Source organism: Zalophus californianus, chromosome 16 (assembly GCF_009762305.2).
Source record: "Zalophus californianus isolate mZalCal1 chromosome 16, mZalCal1.pri.v2, whole genome shotgun sequence".
Classification (NCBI taxonomy): Eukaryota; Metazoa; Chordata; class Mammalia; order Carnivora; family Otariidae; genus Zalophus; species Zalophus californianus.
In genome coordinates, this window is record NC_045610.1 from 31,184,840 (window position 1) to 31,208,962 (window position 24,123).

At 36.4% G+C, this 24,123-nt stretch overlaps 1 protein-coding gene across 6 annotated transcripts in view; it reads right to left on the reverse strand.

The window, feature by feature from the left end:
- Positions 1 to 24,123, reverse strand: part of STXBP4 (syntaxin binding protein 4) — a 228,133-nt gene that overhangs the window by 127,189 nt on the left and 76,821 nt on the right. For all 6 annotated transcript variants that reach the window (XM_027568028.1, XM_027568027.2, XM_027568031.2 and 3 more), the window contains one exon: positions 214 to 390. In XM_027568028.1, coding sequence (XP_027423829.1) covers positions 214 to 390 — 177 coding nt within the window. The remainder of the gene's footprint in view (positions 1 to 213; positions 391 to 24,123) is intronic.

Below are 24,123 nucleotides of genomic sequence, written 5' to 3' on the forward strand. Positions count from 1 at the left end.
CTTTTCCATCCCCAAGCTATGTGGATAAAGGGAGGCTCACAACCTTCGCATGACCTACCCCCCCATCCCATCACGACACATCATCCTATCATTGAATAATAGAAGACAAACACTGACCTAGTTTAGAAGTGCAGATGAAAAGGAAATGAAAACAGGATACATGACAACGGCAAGGAAACCATGGTAACTAAAAGAGAGGATGGTTTTGCTTACTTTATTTTGGTCAGAATAATCAGCAAGCTGAGCCTTTAGATCTGTGATCTCGGCCTCTAACAGATGGATCACTTCTTCATAGTCCATTTCCATTCCATGTGCCTGGCGCTGTGCAGCCTCAGCCAGGTGGATTCGACTTCGCAGGGCTCTGGTTTCTTCAACCACAGCTTTGGCTTCCTGAGGATTTCAAAATTCAGGCCGTTGAAAAAAAGCCATGTTAAAAAACAGTTCGGCAAAACAGTTGAAACAAAATCTTTTCCTTCCTCTGGAAGTTATAATTCCCAAACTTAATCAATAGACATGTGCCCCACACATCTCAATTTAAAACTTAGTAGTCACGTTATTATGCAGAGCAAACGCCTGATCTTACTTTTCCTCTGTCGATTTCTTGGATAATTTTCAGTATGGAATCTCCAACTTCACACACCTAGCGTAACATTTTGGAAATAAGGGAAGCAAAAGGGAGTTGGAAATGGAGAACAGAAGAACAGTTTCAAAAGATAGAAAGAGTAGACGTCCACGGAACTCAGGTAGGTGGTAGGGCTCATGTTCTAGGAAGATTCTTGCAGCTTCAAATACAGCTGAGAGATTTGCAGTGTTGTGGACTTCCTTGTGGTCCAAGCCTAGGATCCAAAGCTTATTTCTAGACATGAGTCTGTTACATCCCCCTTTTGATTTACAATGGCAAGGCCTCTGGTATCCTGTGAGTCTTAACACATGAAAATCCTTTTGAAACCTCCCTTTTCCTTACCTCCCCCAACTCCCAAGTATATAATTGGCCATCCCTCACAACCCCGGGGCAGCAGCTCTTTCTGCCCATGGGTCCCATCCCCGTGCTTTAACGACTGAGCCAGCCAGGCACCCCTCTATCCCCGTGCTTTAAAAAAACCCCACCATTTTGCACGCCCCCCCAAAAAAAGCCAAAAGGTGGAATTCAGTAGCAAAACATCTAGCTATTTCTATAGGGTGCAATGCTCACATTTATTAAACATGTTATATCTTAGATGATTCATGTGTCCTCTCTCATTTAACCTTTAGAACAACATCAAGAGAGAGTCATTATTAAAAACCATTTTATACATAATTAAACAGAGGCTCGGAGAGGTTACATATCCTGTCCAAGGACACATAGCAGTAAAAGAGTTTAAACCCAGGTCTGCCGAACTCCAACATGAATGCTCTTTTCACCATTTTACTCTGCTACTAAATGACAAAACAAAACTATATGCTAGCTACACTCTCTAGCTTAGGAAGAGGATGGGGTGACCAAAATCCCTTGTTCCTTCAAAATGTGCTTTGGTGATAGGTCAACCACAATCCCCTAAGGATACCGATATAATTTAGCATGGCAGTTATTATACTGTAAACCACTTCTTTCTCTTTACTTGATGCAGAAATCTTTTTTTCTACAATGGAACTTTCTGCTCCAATTGCCATGGCTAATATTCAACTATGGCTATTTTAATTTTCTTGGAGCTATTATAGGATGCTTGCTTTTGTTTGAGTCTAAATGCATTTGAAATGGAGAGTTAGGAATATGGACATATTTTTAAGGGTCAATTTTTCATTCATACATTCAATAAATGTTTATTAAGTACTTACTATGTGTCAGGTTCTGTTTCAGGTACTGAGGACAGAGCACCTAACAAAATCGACAAAAACTCCTCCCTCATGCCCTTCCCGGCCCTGAATTTACATTACAGTTTGGGGAGACAGACAGTAAATTAGGGATTATCAGTGAAGATCTGCCTGAGAAGATATTTAATCAGAGACTCGCAGGAAGCATGGAGCCATGAAGATTTCCCAAGGAGCTTTTTTGGGCTAAGGGAACAGTTTGTGCAAAGGTCCTGAGATGGAACTGTTCCTTGCATCTTTAAAGAACAGCAAGGAAGCCTGTGTGGCATTAAGTAGACAGTGGTAAGGGATAGGAAGAAGGGAGTAGTGGGAAATGAAGAGTAAGGGCAGGGATCAGGTTGGGGTGGAGTGGCAGATCTTAAGAGGCTTTGAAGGCCATCATAAAAACTGGTTTTACTCAGGGTGAGATGGGACATTATTGGAGGGCTTGGAGCAGAGAAATGATTATTATCTGACAAATTTATAAGTGGATTACTCTTGCTGTTGGGTTGAGAGCAAACTGCAGGGGGTGGGCAAGTGTGGAGCAGGGAGAAGGGGACAGGCATACAAACTGTGTGTGGTTTGAACAAGGGTGAGAGTGTTGGAGATGGTGTCAAGTGGTTAGATTCTAAATACAGTTGGAAAGTGCAGCTAACGGAAGGCTTCATCATCATTCACAACATTTATTTAGCAGCTAGTGCATCTAGATAATCATATTATAGGATAAAAGATACCTTCCCTTCGCTGGCTCCATTCAGAACATTAAGTATGCCTTAGATAAGTGGAAAAACAGAGTAGCGCATGACAGACAGAAAGAACAATGTGAACAACGGAAGAAAAGACAAGAAGAAATGTGGTACATTTGAGAAATGCATTAGATCAATTTTGACTGGAGTCGGTGCTTCCTGGGAGAACAATGGATAAAAGAAAGGCTGAGGAGAGACAGGGAAAGAGCCAGGCTTTGGTAGAAATGGCATGACAGGCAAAAGGGCTTGTATAGGTAAATCTTCAGGCCTTTTGAGCAGAAATTGACGTGAGAACAGAGTGCTGTGGAAAGCTAAATCTGACAGGAGGGTTCAGGATGGAGAGATGTGGCCAACCAATGGCCTCCTACACCTCTGATTCAAAGGGCTTGATTTCAGCCCCAGGAACAAAAGGCACAGCCCAGGGGAATAGAATCAATGGCATCACAACAGTGTTGCCTGGTGACACACACTAACTACACTTGTGGTGAGCACAGCCTAACTGTAGCTGTTGAATCGCTGGGCTGTACACCTGAAACTAAGGTAACATTGCATGCCCACTATACTCAGATAAAAACAACACCACCACCAACAAAAACCCAAGGAACTTGATTTCCTTATCTTTAAAACCAGTGGTCTTCTCATCAAAGGGTACTGTTAGAAAGAAAGACCTGGGGAAATAGAAGAACATTTACCAAGCCACATCAGTTGGTTCAGGCCAGGTGACCGTGTCATGAGTGTGTCACAGCTTGATCAACTTCATGTCAGACCGCGGCTGTGCATACAGGAGGGAAATGGTTGCTGGCACCACTTCAAATGCTTTACAGGGACCAGCTCAGTTAATCCACACACTGCTGTGTGAAGCATGTCTATTCTTATACTCATTTAATAGGTGGAAAACTGAAGCACAGAAAGGTCAAGTAACTTGCTCAGAATCACAGACCAAAACGTGGCTGGCCTAGGATTTGAACCCAGGCAGTATAATCCCAAAGTTCATGCTCACTTGGCTACGACACCATACTGTCTCTCCAACTACAGAAAATGATTAAAAAAAAAAAATCACTCGTAGATGACAGTATCATCAGTGCCCAAACCCACACGAGCTTAGGATGCGGCCATGAAAATACACTAAAATATCTTCGAGGCTGCTACACTGTTCCCCATTTTCCATTCACTCAGGCTAGAAAAAAATATATTGCCGCTGAAGAGAAAGAGGGGCAGAGAATTCTCCATAGCTGCGATAAATAATAACTAATTTGATGATTTGTCTCCTTCACGCTCACTTCATGCAGCTTTTATTCCTCTATAAAAACAGCACTTTTATTTTTGTTCAAAGAATGCTAGTTAATTAAACGAAGAATCTGGATGGAATTTATATAGCCATGATAGTTCACTGATGGTAATACAGTGTGAAATGCGGTTGGGTGGTAAAGGATGCAGAGGTTTTGATGCTGAATAAATTCATGCTATTTCTTTTGTCAATGTATAACTGTCAGGTTGGTAAATGTGACCCCTCAGCAAAGTTCTAGCCCAATTCCCACTGAATGGCTGTTTAGAAGATTAGTGCATTGAAATGATGACTTTTAGAGGAAGCAGTAAAAGAGATGGCAGCAGCGTGCTGTATTTAGCAATGCAGAATCACATAAATCCATTTTTTTCTTTTCCTCCCGGGTCATCTTCTAATAAATAACTGTAAAGCCTCCTATGTCAGTAACAACTGAGCCAGAATTTTCTGAGTACCTCACATGAGCCCGAAATCCCACTGGGGTAAATGCTGCAGCCAGTTCACTGCATTACTTTGTATTAGGTACAGATGAATTCAGTTTAGAAAGTTAGAAAATAAAAGAGAAACCAAGATGCAATAGCAATCAAAAAATCAACATGAGCATTATGCTTTTTAATACTGAGCAGTATGAGCACAGAGACTGGAAGGGAATCTTGAATTATGAAGTCAAATCTCGAACTTGGTTTTTTTTTGGTGACACTGAGGAAATACTTCCAACTCATACTGTCCCATTGTAAAATGAGGATTTTCCACCTTACAATTTCACAGTGAATCTTCAGGAAAGATCACACCAAATTCTCCTTTGATGAAGGAGACAAAGGGTATTATCAACTCACACAAAGGGCAGTATAAGCTCAGACAAAAGACAATGTGCTGTGTTTTTTTCCACATACAGTACTTCTTCTCCACAAGGAACATGATAAAGAAGAGAAAACATGAGTGTTAGAATGAGCTATACCTAAGTCAGAATCTTTGATCTGTGATTTTTTTTTTCTTTCCTGGCTGTGTAATTCTCTAATTCTCTAAGAAACTCAGTTTGTTCAGTTGTATAATGGGAAATAACAACACCTACTTTATAACCTCAAAACAACTCTCACAGGAAGGTTAAAGAAACAATTACAGTTCTTGGTACAGTTCCTCTTTACTGCTTTTGAAAGATATACATAATCACCTGTGCGATTAGAGAGCTAGACTAGACAATTTATTAAGGGCTTTCCTGAGGCAATCAATTAGTAATACCAGTTATTGAACTTTAGAGAAGTTGTTTGGGAACATAATAACATAATGTGCACAGGTCTTTCTAATGTTAGCAACAATTATGTAAAACCTTTTCTTCTCTAGTTACGAGTCATAACGGCTCCCTAAAGTAGAAGGAAAAAGCATTAACAGCAGTTGCACATTTGTAATTAGGCTAGCACATCCATATTAGTAACCTTTGAAATTCTGTAATTTTTAAGCTAATCAGTAAATCTTTCAAAATGTCAATGGCCAACAGGAGAAAAAAAGGGACTCCAAAGAGATATATGTCTTGGTATAATGTAACTTATGCTACCAAGCCTGAAAGAATACTTCTCTTATCAGCTTCCGACATTCACTTATTGGAGAACTCTTGTTGGTCTTAGTCCCACTACAGCTTGTGAAAAAGATTAAGGGTTATTGCAGGAAGAAGGCTGTTGAAGGAAAACTGTTTAAAAGCAAGTTATATATAGGTTCCTTAACTTGTATATCAGATTTATTAAAACATGTATACTATTTATCCCCATGGATGATCTCAAAGTAATTTGCAGGTATTCACAAATGGATCTACAATTCATTCTGTAAGCATGATGCACTTGGGGGAGAAAATGAATTCATGGAACTTTCTATGGGCCTCTGATATGTCCTTTCTCCTTTCTCTTTCCTTACTCCTCCTCCATGCATACATCCAGCCCACCATCCCACCTTCATACCTAACCAGTTATTAAGCACTGTGAAGTCTTTTTTTATGATGTATTTGCAGCTATTCCTTAATCTGTGTTCTTGTCACCACTTTACTGATTCACGTTCTCATCACCTCATCGTTAGGTACTATGAGAATCACATAGATGATCACCCTGCCTACTGTGTTCTTCACTCTCATGTATTCTGCATGCTTCTGAAGGATTAATTTTCCCAAAATACTGCTCAGGTAGCCAACCTAAGATAACCTTAGGTAGTATGATAAAATACATCCTCAATATCCATATTTCAAGGCTTTCCACTACTGGTTCCAAATCTATCTTTCCAGCTTTAGCACCTTCTTACATGATTACCATATCCAATTACATGACTTACCAAATTTCCTTACACTGAACTCTCCTGCTTTCAAGATGCTTTTCAGCACATTGTTCCTTCCACTATGTATACACTTTTCCTCTTTTTTCTTCATTTGGTTCTTGCCTATCATTCAAAATCTACTTCAGATTTTACCTTCTCTGGGCAGCCAGACCACTTCAGCTTACAATGGTATTTCCCTCCTTTTATCTTTTATAATATCTGTTGTCTAATTAATCACATGCTTAGTATCTCCTGCTGCTATCTTGAACTGTCATTAAAATATTTAGTATTTTACTGCCTAACTTTCTAAAGCCAGAGTCTTGACTGCCCAAATTAGAACACAAGCTGACAGTAAAACACCATGTAATATGAACAAGTGCTCCACTTACCATAAAGATGAGATATAACTGGGCTGACGGTAAAAATGACAACTTTGTTTTGCATATATAATAACTGCCTTAGAGAATTTTATTAGGTAGAAGCTTTCACAGAAAAATTCTTCATAAAACGCTTCAATTTTATGAGACTATTAGTAGAACTATATTTCACTTGAATAATTACAATAACAACCATAAATCATGCTGTGAAAATGACTTAACAAAAAGCAAATCATTTCATTATATTCTCTTTATATATCAATTTAAAAATCCTTTCATAGTATCTATTTTTTTCCTTTCATAGTATTTATTAAGCAAATGAGGTTATATCAAAACTGTGGGATGAGGGACAGTTACACTTCATTATGTTTGACGATTGTATTTCTTGGTTTTTCATTACATAGATTTAAAAATTATGCACACTAGTTTACATTTCCCTAAAAAGTACAGTTTTTCATCACAAGCTAATATAATATATGCTCTCAAGGACTATATAATCGTGATGGTCCTTTCCCACCCCACTCATATCCCTGCTTCTACGAATTATGTGGTGACACTTCTTTGTAAAGTGTGTAAAATGACAGACATTTGTAAATCCAAGAAATAAAGATTTTCTTCAGTTTGTCTGAAAAAGCAAAACCCTCATTTTGCAAAGGAAGATTTGGTTAAGCTTTCTGGAGAAAAAGCAGGTCAATCAAATTATAATTAGCTCTAATTAACCCTCCCAAGAGCTGTCAGCTTCTCTACCTGCACCTGCCTCATTCTCCAAAAGGTGCAAAATTGAGCTCTGACTCTGAACATCAAAGAAAACCAAAGAAACAATTTTCAATCTCTGTCTATAAACAGAAATCCCTAATCAAAGACAGACACACAAGTACACCTATCTGACAAATTTTACCATGCAACTTGTTTACAATATAAATATTAATTAGTTAAAATCCAGTTAAATGTATTTAACCCTAAACATACATTTCACTGGTTTAGTGAAGGTTGATGTAAAAGAAAAAAACCATTTTCCTACTTCTCCAATTCTAATTACAAAGGTACTAAAGGAAACATTTACACTATTGGAAATTTCCTTTCCTGATCAGAAGGTAAACTCTGCTCAGTGAAACTTGTTACAACTCAAAGGCTACTTTTCAGCAATTAAACATCTAGAATTTATCTGAAGCTTGTTTGGGGTTTAAGAGAGATGGCTTCAAACAGAAATATATTCCTTCCAATTTAACTTTAAGAGTTTTAATTCAATTGGAATCACAATTTTACCAATTTTTTTCTTGTTTTGTAGGAACTTGATCAAGAGTTCTAAGTTCTAATCTAGATAGTAAGATAATAATATTCCTAACTTCAGGGGCGCCTGGGTGGCTCAGTTGTTAAGCATCTGCCTTCGGCTCAGGTCATGATCCCACGGTCCTGGGATCGAGCCCCACATCGAGCCCCACATCGGGCTCCCTGCTCGGTGGAAAGCCTGCTTCTCCCTCTCCTACTCCCCCTGCTTGTGTTCCTGCTCTCGCTATCTCTCTGTCAAATAAATAAAATCTTTAAAAAATATATATATTCTTAACTTCATTTGGAAGAAAAAGAAATCTGAGAACTGGTGTGCAAATTTTGAAAAACAACAGTAATAACAAGAAAGAAAGAAACAGGCTGGGACATGGCTCAAAGATTTAAGGCACAAATAAAGCTACACAATAGTTGGTACTGGCAAAGAAGAATTAGATAAAACACTCATTCACCCAGTAAATATTTATTGACAAAGCAACTGAAACATCAGAGAGTGCCAAACAGACCCTAGATTATGCAAGTTTAATCTATGGTAATGGAGATACCACAACACAATGAGTAGTTGCAACAACAAATTATTTGGGAAAACAAAAGTATAAAGTACAGCCCCTCATCTCATACCTTATACCAAACAAAATAATTTCATAAGTGGGTTAAATAAAGACTGACACAGGGGCGGCGGGGGGGGGGGGGGAGGTGGAAAAACTAGGTTAATATGTATCTGAAATCTGGCAAGGAATGGACTTTAAAAAATTATTAAAAAGGAGAAAGCACAAAGAAAAAGATTTGACAACACAAAAACACCTGTATTAAAAAAAAACTTTGAAAAAGAAAGGCAATTTATATATACGGGAACATATTTGCAACAGATTTGGTAGAAAGAGGGTTAACACTGTAAGGAGATCTTTTGGGAAAAGGGGAAAACCATTATTAAGAATATAAGAGAAGCACATGGGACGCCTGGGTGGCTCAGTTAGTTAAGCAGCTGCCTTCGGCTCCGGTCAGGATCCCAGGGTCCTGGGATCCAGACCCGCATCAGGCTCCCTGGTCAGCGGGGAGCCTGCTTCTCCCTCTCCCTCCCGCTCCGCCTATCTGTGCTCACTCTCTATGTTTCTGTCATATAAATAAATAAAATCTTAAAAAAAAAGAATATAAGAGAAGTGCAGAAGCAAAAGCAGTAGGAGAAAGAAGAGGAGAGAACATGAAGGGCATATGGTCAGGAGAGGCAGAACGTCACTAGCCATCAGAACAGGAAATCGGCTACCTTCAGTATTAAAGAATTGTGATGGAATTCACCATTTGATTTGGAACTCATGGTCACAGACAATCCTTGGTATCTAACATGGATGAGAGTAAGCAAAGTACAGTATTTTCAAATAGGGTGATTTATTTATGTAGGGTTAGGGATGACTAGAGAAGTCCTGTTTTTAATTCTAAAATAGTTTGTGAATAAATCACTTAACCCAATGTCAAGAGTCCCATATTGAAGTTAAGAGTACTGAAAGTGTTTCTCACGTAGGAAACTGCCAAGATAAGAGTTTTATAGTGTCAACTGCCTTATCACTACTTCCTCCTTGGGTAAAATTTACTAGTTTGTCAGCAAATTAATAATATACTGCTCTCACATCAAGAAACATAAAATGTTTGGCATCTACATAGATGTTTAAAACACACCCTGAAAGGTGCTCTCTTAGCAACTAATGAAATTTTAGAGATTTTTATTTTATTTTTTTTACATTAAATAGAAAAATTGCGGGGAGTAAGGCCTACTTTGGTTGCCTTTGACAACTCACCAGCTAGAGGGCACCTATTCTGCAGCGCTTTCTAGGAAGTGATGGTTTTGCTCTGTTTTACTTCTCACTGGAATGAGAGTTCTTCGCAAAGAGTACATCTAGCTTTCCCAGTGCATCCATAGAAAAGAGCATTTAATAAATGTTTCTTAGACTCCTTTACCAAGTCTCCCCTATAAGTTGCTACCAGGGATGTGTCAAACGATTGATGACAGACTGCTGAATTGAACCCTGAGCAGCCAGAAAATAAGCGGCTCACAGCAGGGAACCCAGAACCCCAACATCAGTTCTAAGTAAGCCAAACAACTACAGAAAATACTGTCATCAAATGAACTGGAAGGTTTCTGTGGAGAATAAGATCACTTCCCTTCCAAATTCCTCTAACTTGGAAAATTCTGTGATTCTAATTGATCTGACACCATTCAAATGGGTTCTGTAGTATCAACAGGATAATAAAATTTTGCTCAGATTTTCTTAAAATGGTAACACCTTTTCTACATTAAAAAGAAAACTATTTGGGAGTGGGGATTCTGAAATAGACATCTTTGTTTGCCAGTGCTTGATCAGAATGCCACATTCATGTCCAGTGGATTGCTGGAGATGGCTGGTGTCTGGGCAAACAGGGATGCCAACTGGGCTGTTCTTGTGTTCCTTTTCCAAGCAAGCTGTCTTTAACTTAGGCAGTTTCTTGGGCAAAGTCTAATGTTGGAAAATACATGGGTCATATTTTGATTCACAAAAAGGGAATTAACATTTAAAAATAAATTCGACCAAGTTTTTTTTTTAAATAAGTTTCTCCATTCAGATTGCTGTCTATCATTATAAGAGCTTTATAATTTCTTTTCTTAAAAATGCTTTTTTTGGGCTTTAAGAAAATCATTTAAAGATAATTGTAGATTACACACAGTTGTAAGAAATAATACAGAGAGGTTCCCTGTATTCTTCAATAAGCCTCCTCCAATGGTTATAATTTGCAGACCATAACAGAATATCACAATCAGGAGACTTCATTGATGCAATCCACCAAACATAATTAGATTTTACCAGTTTTATAAGCACTTGGCAATAAAAAAGAAAAACCTATAGATACATGCAACAAGCTGGATGTGTTTCAAGGGAATTATGCTGAGTGAAAAGAGCCAATGCCCAAAAGTGACATACTGTACGATCACATTTACATAACATTCTTGAAATGACAAAATTATAGAGATAGAGAACAGATTACTGGTTGCAAGGCGTTAGCGGAGGGAGGACAGAAGGAGGTGGCTGTGGCTATAAAAGAGTAGCATGAGGGATGCTTGTAAAGAGGGTTTTTAACAGAAAACAAAGTTGACATTTTGAGGTCACAAGTGACCATCTGAAATGGAAACATAGGAATATTTTACTATAGTACCCTTTTAGAACAGAAAAGACTGACACATCAAATAGATGTAGTTTTCTTCTTTTCCTTTCTAAAGATGAGACAGCATCTTAGAATATCTACTAGGGCTATACTGAAATACTATAAAAAGTTCAGATCACCAGAAAAAATAAAAAGGGTGTGGGAACTGATACCACTTCTGAACGTTAGAGGCTTTACTGTTTCTTTAATAAATGCACAAAGGAACACCATCTCTAAAAGTGTGAAAACATGAATACCTCTTTAGTAATTGCATGGTATTGTTGTTCCCTTTAGAGATATATTTAATCTGTTGTTGGTTTCCTTTGTTGCTTCATCCATCAACCAAGACAGCTCGCATGCCAGCCGCACCAGCTGTGACTAAGTTCATGTTCAACCTCAACTGTCCACAGAGACTCCTGGGCTGATTTCACCTTACGTTTCTGCCTCAGGGTTTCATGCTCTTGTCAAGCATTCAACCCAACCTTCGCACAGGTGAGGCCGACTGCAACTGGGCTTCTCTGAACCTAAAGTAGCTGCCAAATGAGCAATTTCCCATGGTTTCCTTAGGGCAAAGGCTCGTTCAGACAAGCCGAATACTTTGGCTTTGGACTGTTCACCAGGTCGCTGCTGCCTTAGGTCATAAAACACTGCTGAAAGGAACCTGAGACAATGTCCGTGTGGGAGGACATCTTAGAAAGTTGTTGATCAAAGGAAGTTGTTAGAAGAACAGCCCATGCCTGTTAAAAGGTGTTAGAACTTGAAGAAAAAATAACGAGAAGTCTAATTTCATGGGAAATTGTGACTCGCGATTTTCAACAGCAAAGTGGGGTTATTTTGTAAGGCATAAAAACTCATAAAAAAATACTGAGATTTTAGAGAAGAGTGCAGCCAATTCCTTACAGAACAGTTAAGTATTCTAGTCGCCAGCCCTGGTTGAAAAAAACAAGGTACTTGATCCTTCCAGTGGGAAAGGATTTCTGCATAGTGTGTCCTTTCCTTTGGATTCATTTCTTCCGCCCTCTCCCTTCCTTTCCCCCCTCTCTCCCTCACTTTCAATTCCTCACTGCTCTCTTTTTGGGCCACTACACTAAATAAAGGTAAATTAATTTCCATAATTTATAATAGCTAATGGACCTTCAAAAGGGGGAGATTATTCTGTTTTTAGGATCAGGCCACTGTCTCACAATAATTCAATTAAAAGTTTATAAGTGAGTGAACAAAGGATATAAAATTGTGTTCTCTTCTCCCTTTGGAAGCAACTGGTAACCATCATTATAAAACAAATTGAAAATCAATCTAGTTGTGTTTTAATAATCAGGCTACCTATGTATTTAAAGGATTTATGTGGTGTAATTATTAGTTCTGAGCTGACTTCATATTAAGACCTTCAAAAAGGGGCACCTGGGTGGCTCAGTTGTTAGGCGTCTGCCTTCTGCTTGGGTCATGATCCTGGGGTCCTGGGATCAAGCCCCACATTGGGCTCCCTACTCAGTGGGAAGCCTGCTTCTCCCTCTCCCACTCCCCCTGCTTGTGTTCCCTCTCTCTCTGTTTCTGTCAAATAAATAAATAAAATCTTAAAAATAAATAAATAAGGGAGCTATAACATCTTCTCCACAGTTCAAAAAAAAAAAAAACCTTCAAAAGGATACCAAAAAAAGGGTAAGAAACTGCCAAATTTCATATAACTCATTCTGGTTTTTAAAAGTTTTTAAGAGAAGAGTTATATACATTCTCTTTTTGTAATTTTTAAAGACTCTTTTGCTAATTGTGAAAAGAGAAACTAATTCTTGAGAAGTTAGAATTTTAGCATTCTCAACAATGCATAGGAACTCTTTCATTAACAATTCATCTGTATCACTGAAATCTTAAACGGAATAATATTCTATATACATAAGAGAAGCTGAATGGTATTCATGGTCAATATATTTAAATAATGAAGAGTTTCAGGGCTGATTTTGGGTAGTATATTTTTTATTGCAAGTGTGCATTTCTGAAATGAATTCTTGTGCCAGTACGTATGCATGTGTTTATATATACAAACACATACATATATTTTAAATTATTTTTGCTAAGCTGGAAAATATACATTAAATAACATTATGAATACTATGAATTCATTATAGCATGAATCATCACAGTCTCTCAATCACTAAATTATAAAGCCTTGACTGCTCTATTACTGTACATTCTATCATTGTTAAGTCTGGGTGACTTTACCCTCATGCCATCTTTCACACAGAACTTGTTGGTGTATTTCCATTGATACTACTGGATGAAACCCTCCACTACTTATTATCTGGACGAGTGCTCCTCAAATTTTCAAATGCATACAAATCACGAGGACTTGTTAGATACGGATTCTGATTCAGTAGGTTTGTGGTAGCATGTTGAGACTCTGCATTTCTGAGTTCCAGGTGTTAATGACACTGCTGGTCCTGAACCACATTTTGAGTAGCAAGAACGTAGAGTTCTAGATTTGCACTGTCCACTGTGGTAGCCACCAGCTATATGTGGCTATTGAGCACTTGAAATATAGCTAGTCAATTGAATTTTAAATTTAATTTTAGTTTGCACTTAAATTAAGAAAATTAAGTACAAAATATTTTTCTATTATACAAAACTTTATTGTTTTGATAGAACTCTGTTTCACTTTAATCGCTGCATCATTTAAGATATTACTGTTGAACTGTAGTGTTCGATAGGCCTGTAAATCATTTGAGTAGTATACATAAACTGATCTGGTTACTATCAATGAATTAATTCAAATTTTTTAATGCAACAATGTAATAGTGTGCTTATCTGAATATTTTATGCAACATGAGTTACAGTAATACTTAATGTAAATCATAATTTGTATTTAAATTGAAATGCTTATTTTTATTAGAATATAATTTTTTTTCTATTTAAAAAAGCAGATATGGGGGCGCCTGGGTGGCTCAGATGGTTGAACGTCTGCCTTCGGCTCAGGTCATGATCCTGGGGTCCCGGGATCGAGCCCCGCATCGGGCTCCTGGCTCAGCGGGAAGCCTGCTTCTCCCTCTCCCTCTGCCTCTCGCCCTGCTCATGCTCTCTCTCATTCTCTCTCTCTCTCTGTATCTCTGTGTCTCGAATGAATAAATAAAAAAATCTTTAAAAAAAAAAGCAGATATGGAAAAAATTTTATATTTAAAACAAAGATATATTTCTGGTGCAAAATAGAGAGAATTAACTAGTAATATAATCAGGACAATAGAGACTAGAAGAAAGTATGTTGCAAATTTCATCATACATGCAATTGCAATCTATAAAGCTGTTTGTTGTGATGAAAATTTTTAAATATATAAAAAGTGAACAATATTAAGAGACATTTTTGCACCTACATGGTGAATCTGTTAAGAAGTTTTCTCTTAATAGTCAAACAAAACCAACAAAATCAGTCACCTGAAATCAGAAGTAAATGTTGAGGGGCGCCTGGGTGGCTCAGACAGTTAAGCGTCTGCCTTCAGCTCATGTCATGATCCCAGGGTCCTGGGATCGAGCCTCACAGTGGGCTCCCTGTGGGAGCCTGCTCCTCCCTCTCCCTCTGCTTGCTGCTTCCCCTGCATGTACACACTCTCTCTCTGTCAAAAATAAATAAAATCTTAAAAAAAAAAGAGAAGTAAATGTTGAACATTTGTAACTTTGGCCAGCTATAAAATGGCTTGGATTGTTGCACAAAAGAGTAAACCATTTTTAGATCAAGATGGTAATTTCATTTATGATAAAAGACTAGAAGAGATATTTTTACCAAAAATGGAAGATCTTCAATTAAGTCACAAAACAAATGCCTATAGAATACAAGAACTTTCTAACAATATCAATGATCCATTGATTCAAAATTTGGAAAACTACAAGTACCTTTCTTCAGGAGACACTACCCAATTCAAGCGTCATGCATGTATTATCTTAAAGGACTTAACAAATTTAAGACAAAAAAAGTTGTCAATTTGCAGCCTAAAACATCAAGCTTGTGGTCTAGATATTTTTAACTTTAACACCTTTCAAAGAAGAGTTTCAGCTGCATAATGAATAAAATTGTTTATCATTATGGATGGTGCTCCAACTATGTTTGATCAAAAATTCAAATTTATTGACATTTTCAAACAAGAGACTGTTTTCTTTTTTCCTTCATTCCACTGTACAACACATGTGGAAAATATCTGTGCAAAGTTTTTTGAAGCTGAGTGTGCAAAAAATGTCATGGATACAGTTGTTAATATTGTGTAGTATATATGTACAAATTCTAGGACTCTTCACTAAGTTTAGAAGACAATGAATTTAATGATCCTGTGTTCTTTGCCAATGCTCCTTGGCTGAGTTGTGGAAGAGTTTTACAAAGATTTACCACACTTTTAATTTCAAATCAAAATTTTCTTAAAACAGAAGGAATGCTTGGGGTGCCTGGGTGGTTCAGTCGTTGGGCGTCTGCCTTCAGCTCAGGTCATGATCCTGGGGTCCTGGGATCAAGCCCTGCATTGGGCTCCCTGCTCAGCGGGAAGCCTGCTTCTCCCTTTCCCACTCCCCCTGGTTGTGTTCCCTCTCTGGCTGTGTCCCTCTCTGTCAAGTAAATAAATAAAATCTTTAAAAAAACCAAAACAAAACAGAAGGAATGCTTGCCTAATATCCAATAATCAAAGACAAAAAAATTATCACACTGCACATGAATGAGCTAAATTTAAAGCTCCAAGAAAAGGGAAACTTTATTTGCGAAGCTGAACAAGTGTAAGAATTTATACTGACATTAAAACTTTTAATAATATACACCAATAACAATGATTTTACACATTTTTCTACCAAAAATCAATATGCAGGTTTTAATTATTGATAGTTACATAAATTAGTTACAAAAACTAAGAAAAATTTGAAGTATGCTAAGTTGATACTGAAATTTAGAGTTGCTTTCAATGTATACAATACTCCTTTGTATTTGTTATTAATGGTATTAACAATTAGTGATATACTTAATTTGAAAAGATGTACTTTTGGAAATGGTTTTGCTTGAAAGATGAAGTCTTCTAGAAAAACATTAAAGTTTTATCCTTGTGGATGCAAATATTAAAAGAAAAAGATTTTGGTATGCAGTTAGCAGAAAATTTTTAAGTATGTTTGGAACATTTGGGTACACGAATCTATTTTTTTCAATAGCAAATTTTATTAAATCTAAACACAGACCCAGTATTTCCAATGAAAATTTAGTGTACAAAATAAGATACGCTCTAAGTGACTTCAAAGATACAGTATGAAAAAAGAATGTAAAAATATCTCTATAATAAATTTTTAATATTATTGCATGTTCAACCATATTTTAGATATATTACACTAAATAAAATATATTTAAAATAATTTCACTTACTTCTTTTTTTAAAATTTCACTTATTTCTTTTTACTGTTTTAAAAATGTACTACTAGAAAATTAACAATACATAGGAGGCTTTCATTATATCTCTATTGCACAGTGCTGGTCTACACTATTACAAAAGTCTCTTCTCTGATCTTCAGTTACTTCCCAACCTACTGTTAATATTCTTAAGTATTGATATTCTTGGGGCACCTGGGTGTTACCCTCTCTATAAAAAGTCTCATTATCCTTGCAGCCAGAATTAGATTATCCTCCTCTAAATCAAATGGTTAAAACAAATCATTCCCACATCTTTTTTCAGCACCCAGTATTTCTTTTTCTATTATTTATAATAATGACCATGGTAGTTTATATTTGTTGCATGCTTACTATGAGCTGTACACATTTATACTATTTATCTTAATACTTCTGACAGTTTTGTGAGGGATCCTATTATCAAACTCATTTTAGAAATGACAAAACTGAGGCTTGAAGAGATGAAGTAGCTTGCCCAAGATCAAGAGCAAAGGAGGCAGGATCCAGATAAACCTGTGTGGTCTAACTCCAAAGCCCATTATTGCCTACATTACTCCTCATGCTAATTTACCATTCTTCATATAAGATTCCTTTTCCTGCTTATTTTTTATCAATGTCCTGTTCTTTCCTATGAAATATTAAGTTCTGATACAGATTTGTCTTCGATAATTTATTCCTGAAGGCCTGACCTTCCCTAATAGAAACTAATCCATTCAGAGAAATAAATACAGGAGGGCCTCAAGTGGAAGAAATAGGTAGTGCAAGGGAAAAAAAAAAGCAAAACTTAATTTTTCTTTAGATTCATTTTTTAACCAATCCTTAATGTAATTATTTTGTCAAACATGCTTGATATTCTAAAGCTTTTAAGCTCTAAGCATTTAGGAGAAAAGAAAATTTTAATTAAATGTAGGAAAAAACCCCACCTTCTAATTTGTTCTAAATGTAAAAAATTTTTCAGGATGCAAAGAAACAGTACAATGTAAAAAGGTCTAGCCACATAAACTGATGCCGGTATTAAAGATACAGAATTAAAATAACTAAAAAGCATACCAACCACAGTACAAAAATACTTAATGAGTCTGAAAATTGACCAAAAAATAGACGACTTTGAACATTTTTTATTTGGAAATAACTTCAAATGTACCCAAGAGTTGCAAGAATTAGGAATAGTACAAAGTACATCCTCATACTCTCCACCCAGATTTACCTAGTTCACCAGATTCATCCTTTCGCTAACATGTTCGTGAATGAGAAATAAAGTACTCTTGTAAGCTGTTGATATTTAGAGGTTGCTATTGCTGAGATTCTGCATATTCTCAATCTCTCTCATATATAAACACACACACACACACGTGCACACATGCGTACAGATGTATATACATAAGCACATGCACACATATACACACGCATCAGTTTTTTTCTTAACCTTTTGAGGGTAAGTTACATACATCATGGCTCTTCACCCCTAAAAACTTCAGTATTTCCTAAGTATATTCTCACATAACCACAGTATAGTTGTCAAACTTAGGAAATTTAACACTGATTCTTTTACCTAACCTACCATCTGCATTCCAATTTTGTCACTTGACCCAATAATATCCCTTAGAACATTTTTCCCATTTCAGTGCAGGATCTGGTCTACTATGGTCAGGTCTTGTATTTACTTTCCCTGTTTAGGCTCTTTTTAATCTGGGATCTTTTATTGCCTTTCTTCTTTTTTTAATGACATTGATATTTTTGAAGAATACAACCCTTCTTTCTCTTGTGCTCCTTCTCTGTCTCTCTCTCTCTCTCACACACACCCCTTTAAAAAAATTAAGGGGCGCCTGGGTGGCTCAGTTGGTTAAGCATCTGCCTTTGGTTCAGGTCATGATCCCAGAGTCCTGGGACTGAGCCCCACGTCGGGTTCCTGCTCAGTGGGGCTCAGGGGGAACCCTCTCCCTCTGCTGCTCCCCCTGCTTGCACTCTGTCAAATAAAAAAAAAAAACTTAAAAAAAATTAAACTATCTCTGATCTTGGGTTTGTCTAATGCTTCCTCATGGCTAGATTCAGGTTACACATTTTCAGCCAGAATACTACGTAGGTGATGTGTCCTTTTCAAGGTTTCACATGTGGAGTCACATTCTCCATCTGTTCTTCATTGGTACTATCAATTTTTAGCACCAGTCAAGGTGTTGTCTTATTTCACTACTGTGTAATTATTATTTTCCCCTAGCAATTAATAAGCAGTTTATAGCGAACTACTTTAAAATCATGTAAATATGTAAATACTCAGCTCTTCATCAAAATTTCCCCCTAGATTTAGCATCTGATGACTCCAGCCTGATTCAGTCTATACTAACACAGATGCAAAATGCTGATTTCCCAAATCTGGCAGGCTCTCTGCACACAACAGTCTATAATGAGCAAGAACTTTCCTTTCTCCCCATTAATTAACTCATTAATCTATTTACTAATGGAATGGACTTATGAATTACTATTTTTTCAATGGTCTGCAATTCACTACTGTATTTAATTATTTTGGTACTCAAGATTCTTCCAGATTTGACCAGCAGGAGCCCTTTTCAAGCTTGTTCCTTGGGACAGGACCCCGTCATTTTGAGCACTTCCTTATTTTCTGGCAAAATGAGATGTTCCAAGTTTGTCTTGTATTTACCCTCCTCCAATGCTTAAATTAGTCATGTCTTCAAGGAAACTGGGTTCCTTTAGTAGTGAATGATATCTGGGCACTTAGATATGCTATGTGTTCACTGCTATTAGGTTGTCTGCTTCTTGGTTCTTACAGCTGACAGAGCCAGGAAATGAATATATATATGCATATATGCAAAGATATAGATTCATGCACATATACATTCATATGCACATATACCTATGTATTTTAGAAGTGATGCCTTTGCAACACCTCCAAATTGCAGTCCAACCCACAGGATTCTTTTGTGACTTCCTTCATTCTGTTTTGTATTATCTATGCTTTTTCATTGAGATTTTGGCTCTCAGTGACAATCAACACATTTGCTAAAACCTATGCTACATCTAAAATGGGTTTCAGAATTACTTTGCCCATGGGCGCCTGGGTGGCTCAGTTAAGCGTCTGCCTTCACCTCAGGTCATGATCCCGTAGTCCCAGGATCGAGTCCTGCATTGGGCTCCCTGCTCAGGGGAGAGTCTGCTTCTCCCTCTGACACCCCTCTTGTGCTCTCTAATAAATAAATAAAATCTCTAAAAAAAACAAAAACAAAAACAAAAAAAGAATTGCTGTGCCTATACCACTAAGACAACAACAAAAAATACTAAAAAATTTTCAGGATTTGTTTGCACTTCTTTTCCAACTCAACCCAACCTGTCAAAGTCTGAACACAAATACTGTATTCATAAGTTACTTGAATTGGTTTTCTTTTGTTTTTCTTTAGCATGGATATGGTATTCATTTGAAGTACAAATGGATTCATTTGTTTTGGTCTGTGTGTAGCTTTAAGTTCATTTTTTCTTATCTTTATTGCTTTTTCTATGTTTTCTAAATGTGTTGAATATTAACATGTACCCCAAAGTAAAAATTATATAAAAAGTTATTCTCAGACAGGTGTCAGTCCCTCCTACATCTTATCCACCATGTGTCCACCCACATTGTAGATAACCACTTTCATCACTGTGTAGTTTATCCTTCCTTTGGTGTCTTTTATAAAAGATAAACAGATCTGTAACTGCTCTTGTTTATTAAATACTGCATACTATTTATACTCTTTTGAACTTGGCTTTTTTTACTTGGTAGTATCTCCTGGAAATCACTCCATATTACTCAAGAGAGATTAAGGTAGCTTTCAGTATTTTCTAATTATAAATAATATTGTAATACTGTGCATATGTATTTGAATATTATTAGAGGTATATCTCCAGGGTGAATTCCTAGATGTGAGATTGTCAGGTAGAAGGGTAAATGATATGTAGATTTGTTAAAACTACCAGTTCTTCTTCATTTTGCATTCCCAATGAGAATGACTGCTTTGAAACACCCTCACCAACAGAATACTGTCAAGCTTTTGAATTTTTGCTAATGTGATGGGTGAGAAATGGTATTGGTCTGATTTTTCTTAAAAAAAAAACAAAACAATCAGACAAACCTTTGTTGAGGTAGAATTTATCTATAGTAAATTTCAATATAATAAAATTTACTAATTTTAGGTTACAGTTTAATAACTTTGCTTAACCCAAGGTCATAAAAGTTTTTGTTCCTATGTTTAGACCTACAATCCATTCACAGTTCGTTTTTGAGTATGACATGAGGTAGGGGTTGAGATTCACTTTTTTCCTCAAATATTCCCTTATTTTACCCCCATGTATTGTAACAAGCATCTTTCCCCCAGGGAATTGTCTGTGAACCTTTTAGAATATCAAGTGACTCTAAGTGTGGTCCGTTTCCACAAGTGTCAGACTATGTTAGCTCCAGGCTTACAGCCAGGAGGAGCAGTCTGTCTGATTATGTTCATTCTCCAATCCCTTTGGTAGTTGCCTACCACACAACGTCCGGGTTTTTAAAAGTTGTTTTCTGTTGGAAGATGTCTTCCGCCAGTGTTTCCCTCTATCATTACTAGAAGATGGACGTCCTATCTTAGTGTAGATTTAACTGGTATTTCTCTTATTATGAGAAGCTTGATCCCAGGACCCTGGGACCATGACCTGAGCTGAAGGCAGACGCTTAACAACTGAGCCACCCAGGTGCCCCTCACTGAGTTAGTTTTATCACTGATTGTCTACAGTTTTCTGGATTACTATTATGTCATCTGCAAGCAGATGGTTTTATTTATTTTTTCTAATTCATATGCCCCTAGTTGTTGTTCTAGTCTAATTGCATTTTCTTTTTTTGTGTGCTGTTTTTATCAGGTTTAGGCATCAATGTTACACTAGCTTCAAAAAAAAAAAAAAAGAATTTGGTAATTTTCTTTCATTTTTTTTTTATCTTTCAGAGGACACTTAATGTAGTTTTCGGATTGCTAAAATTTTTGTTAAATTTCTCTGTGAAACATCTGGCCTGGTCCTCTTCTAGAGGGTAGTTTCTTGATAACTTTATTTCTATTACAGAAACTGCTCTGTTAAGCTTTTCATCTCTACTGAGGTCAGTTTTGGTAAAATATATTTTCCTAAGACAACCTTTTAATAGATGAGATAGTTTTAATAATAACCCATTCATGTTAATTGAGATAACTATTATGTTTGGTCTCAATTCGGTCATATTTTGTTGAAATTACTATGTGCATATATTATATTTATATGTGTTTGTGTATTTCCTTTGCTTTTTAAAAAATTTCTTTTGGTATTTAGGAAGATTTGTCTTTTCATTCTATAGGTTACCTTTGTATTATTACTTTTTTATAGTGCCTGAAATCGCCTCTATTTTTACCTAATCTTTCACTATTTGACATCAGTTTTAAATGATACCTTTACTTATACAACAGAGTGGTTATATTCTATTTTCCTCCTTTTTTCCCCCTCCTTTGTCCTCTGATTTTTTTAAAAATAAACTGCATCTTTTGATTTTTTTTTTTTTTGTCAGACATGTACTGTTAATGTGTTGTTCTTTTACCTGCAAACTCACTCATTTTGGTCTCAGCTATAAAATAACATCTGTGAAATGCTCACTCTCTGGGAAACTCTGGACAAAGTTATCCAGTTATTTTTTTGGCTGGATGAAACTCATCCTCTCCTAGATTCTTCAGGAATACTACATATTTGCAGTATTCCCTGAATACTGGCACATTCCAAATTTTTTCCAGGCCTTGATATCTGAAAGTCAGCTTGGCTGTATACAATTTGGTTTACACTTTCTTTCCTTTAGTTTCTTGAAAATGTTTCTCTACTGTGGCCTTATTTTGTTGTGTTGAGAAGGCTGATGCTGGTCAAATTCTACTGTCTTTGTAAGTTGTCTGATCTTTTCACTTAGAGGCACTGTGCATTTTCCCCTCTATCTTTAAAGCCTAATAAGTTTACTGGATATGTCCTAAAGTTGATCTTTCTAGTCCAGATTTCTTCTAGTTTGCACTAATAAGATACAGGTTTTCTTTTATTTCTGTAAAGTTTTTATGGATTATAGTTCTAAATATTAGCATTGTTCAGTTGTTTTACTTCTTCAAGAAACTCTTTAATTTCCTTATTTCACTATCATTTTCCTGGTTATATTTTTTTTTTTCCTCAATGCCTTTTCATTTCTATAACTTCTTGGACAACTTACAAACTTAGTTTTCATTTCTGGTATGTTTTTGTCTTTTTCTTCTAATTCCTTCCTAAGTTTTACCAACTCTCATTTTATTTCCTCTTGCTTTTTTAATATATCATTTCTATTCTAGTTTTTTAAAATTTCTGATTTGAAGTGTTTTTTCTTAGTGCCAAATGCTTTGTTTGAGGATATTTAATTGAATTTTGAGTGTTGTGTTAGTTTTCTTCAGCTTTGTGGTTGAATGGTTTTGGAGAGTTTTCATCAGAAGGAAAGCTTTAATTCATATTGTATGATTTTTCACAGTTGTTTTGTAATAAGGGGGACAGATTTAATTTTTTTTTCCTACTTCATTTTTTTATTTTTTCCAGCACAGAAAGAGTTCTTAGTTCAACAGCACCCTCTTCTGTGCAGTTTCTTTATGGATCATGTTGTTGAAGGTCATGGTGGGGGTAGATGGAAAGGATTGGTATGTCTTGTTTCTCTTTCATTTCTGCAAGATCTTTAATTTTCCCCTCTTATTTCCTTATTGCCTCGTCTCCAAGGGATACCACCCTGTTTCTGTTCATGTGGTTATTCCCCAGAAGCAATGATTTTCCAAGGCTGTCACTTCTGATTGCACACTTTCTCAAGTCCTGAGAACCACACAATACTGATCTGTGCTTAGATTCTGTCATTCACTGTTGCAATTTCTTTCTGGAGGTGATTGTGTTTGTACCTCATCTAATTACTTTGTTTTTTCCTGTTCTTTTTCAGAGTCACTTAAGGCTTACCACTTCTGTTCTTTGTATCCCAAGTTTCAGTGGCAGGAAGGCTGCAGGACTTTGTTGAAATTTTTTTACTCTATTTATATGTACTTTGAAGGATGTGGCACTTTATGTCACAGTCATAGTGAAGGTATGAGTCCTATATGATTTTATTTGCTCTCTTTGTTGACTTTATGTTTTCCGGGGAGATAATGTTCGGGAAATTCAAAATCAGATGATTGCCACTGATATCTAGCTATGTTCTTTTTATCTTTCTACCCTTATCAATATTTTGTTTATTTGTATATCTATTTTATGATAATGCCATTGTATTTGCTTTGTTGCAAGGCACCTAAAATTCTGTAAAGAATGATGTAGAGTAAAAATAAGTTTTTACTTTTTATTATTAAAAAATAAAAGTAAAAAATGCTCTGACTTGGAGGGTTTTCTTCTTGTTTTGTATTTTCTTTTTTTTTTTAAATATTTTTTATTTATTTATTTGAGAGAGAGAGAGAATGAGAGATAGAAAGCACAAGAGGGAAGAGGGTCAGGGGGAGAAGCAGACTCCCTACTGAGCAGGGAGCCCGATGTGGGACTCGATCCCGGGACTCCAGGATCATGACCTGAGCCGAAGGCAGTCGCTTAACCAACTGAGCCACCAAGGCGCCCCTTGTTTTGTATTTTCTTTAATAAAGTAAGGTATGAGTAACAGAAGAAAAGAAAAAGGGATAGAAAAAGGAAAAATAATAGAGAAAGAAAAAAGAATAGAAAAGCAGTAAGATTGATCATTTACTTCTG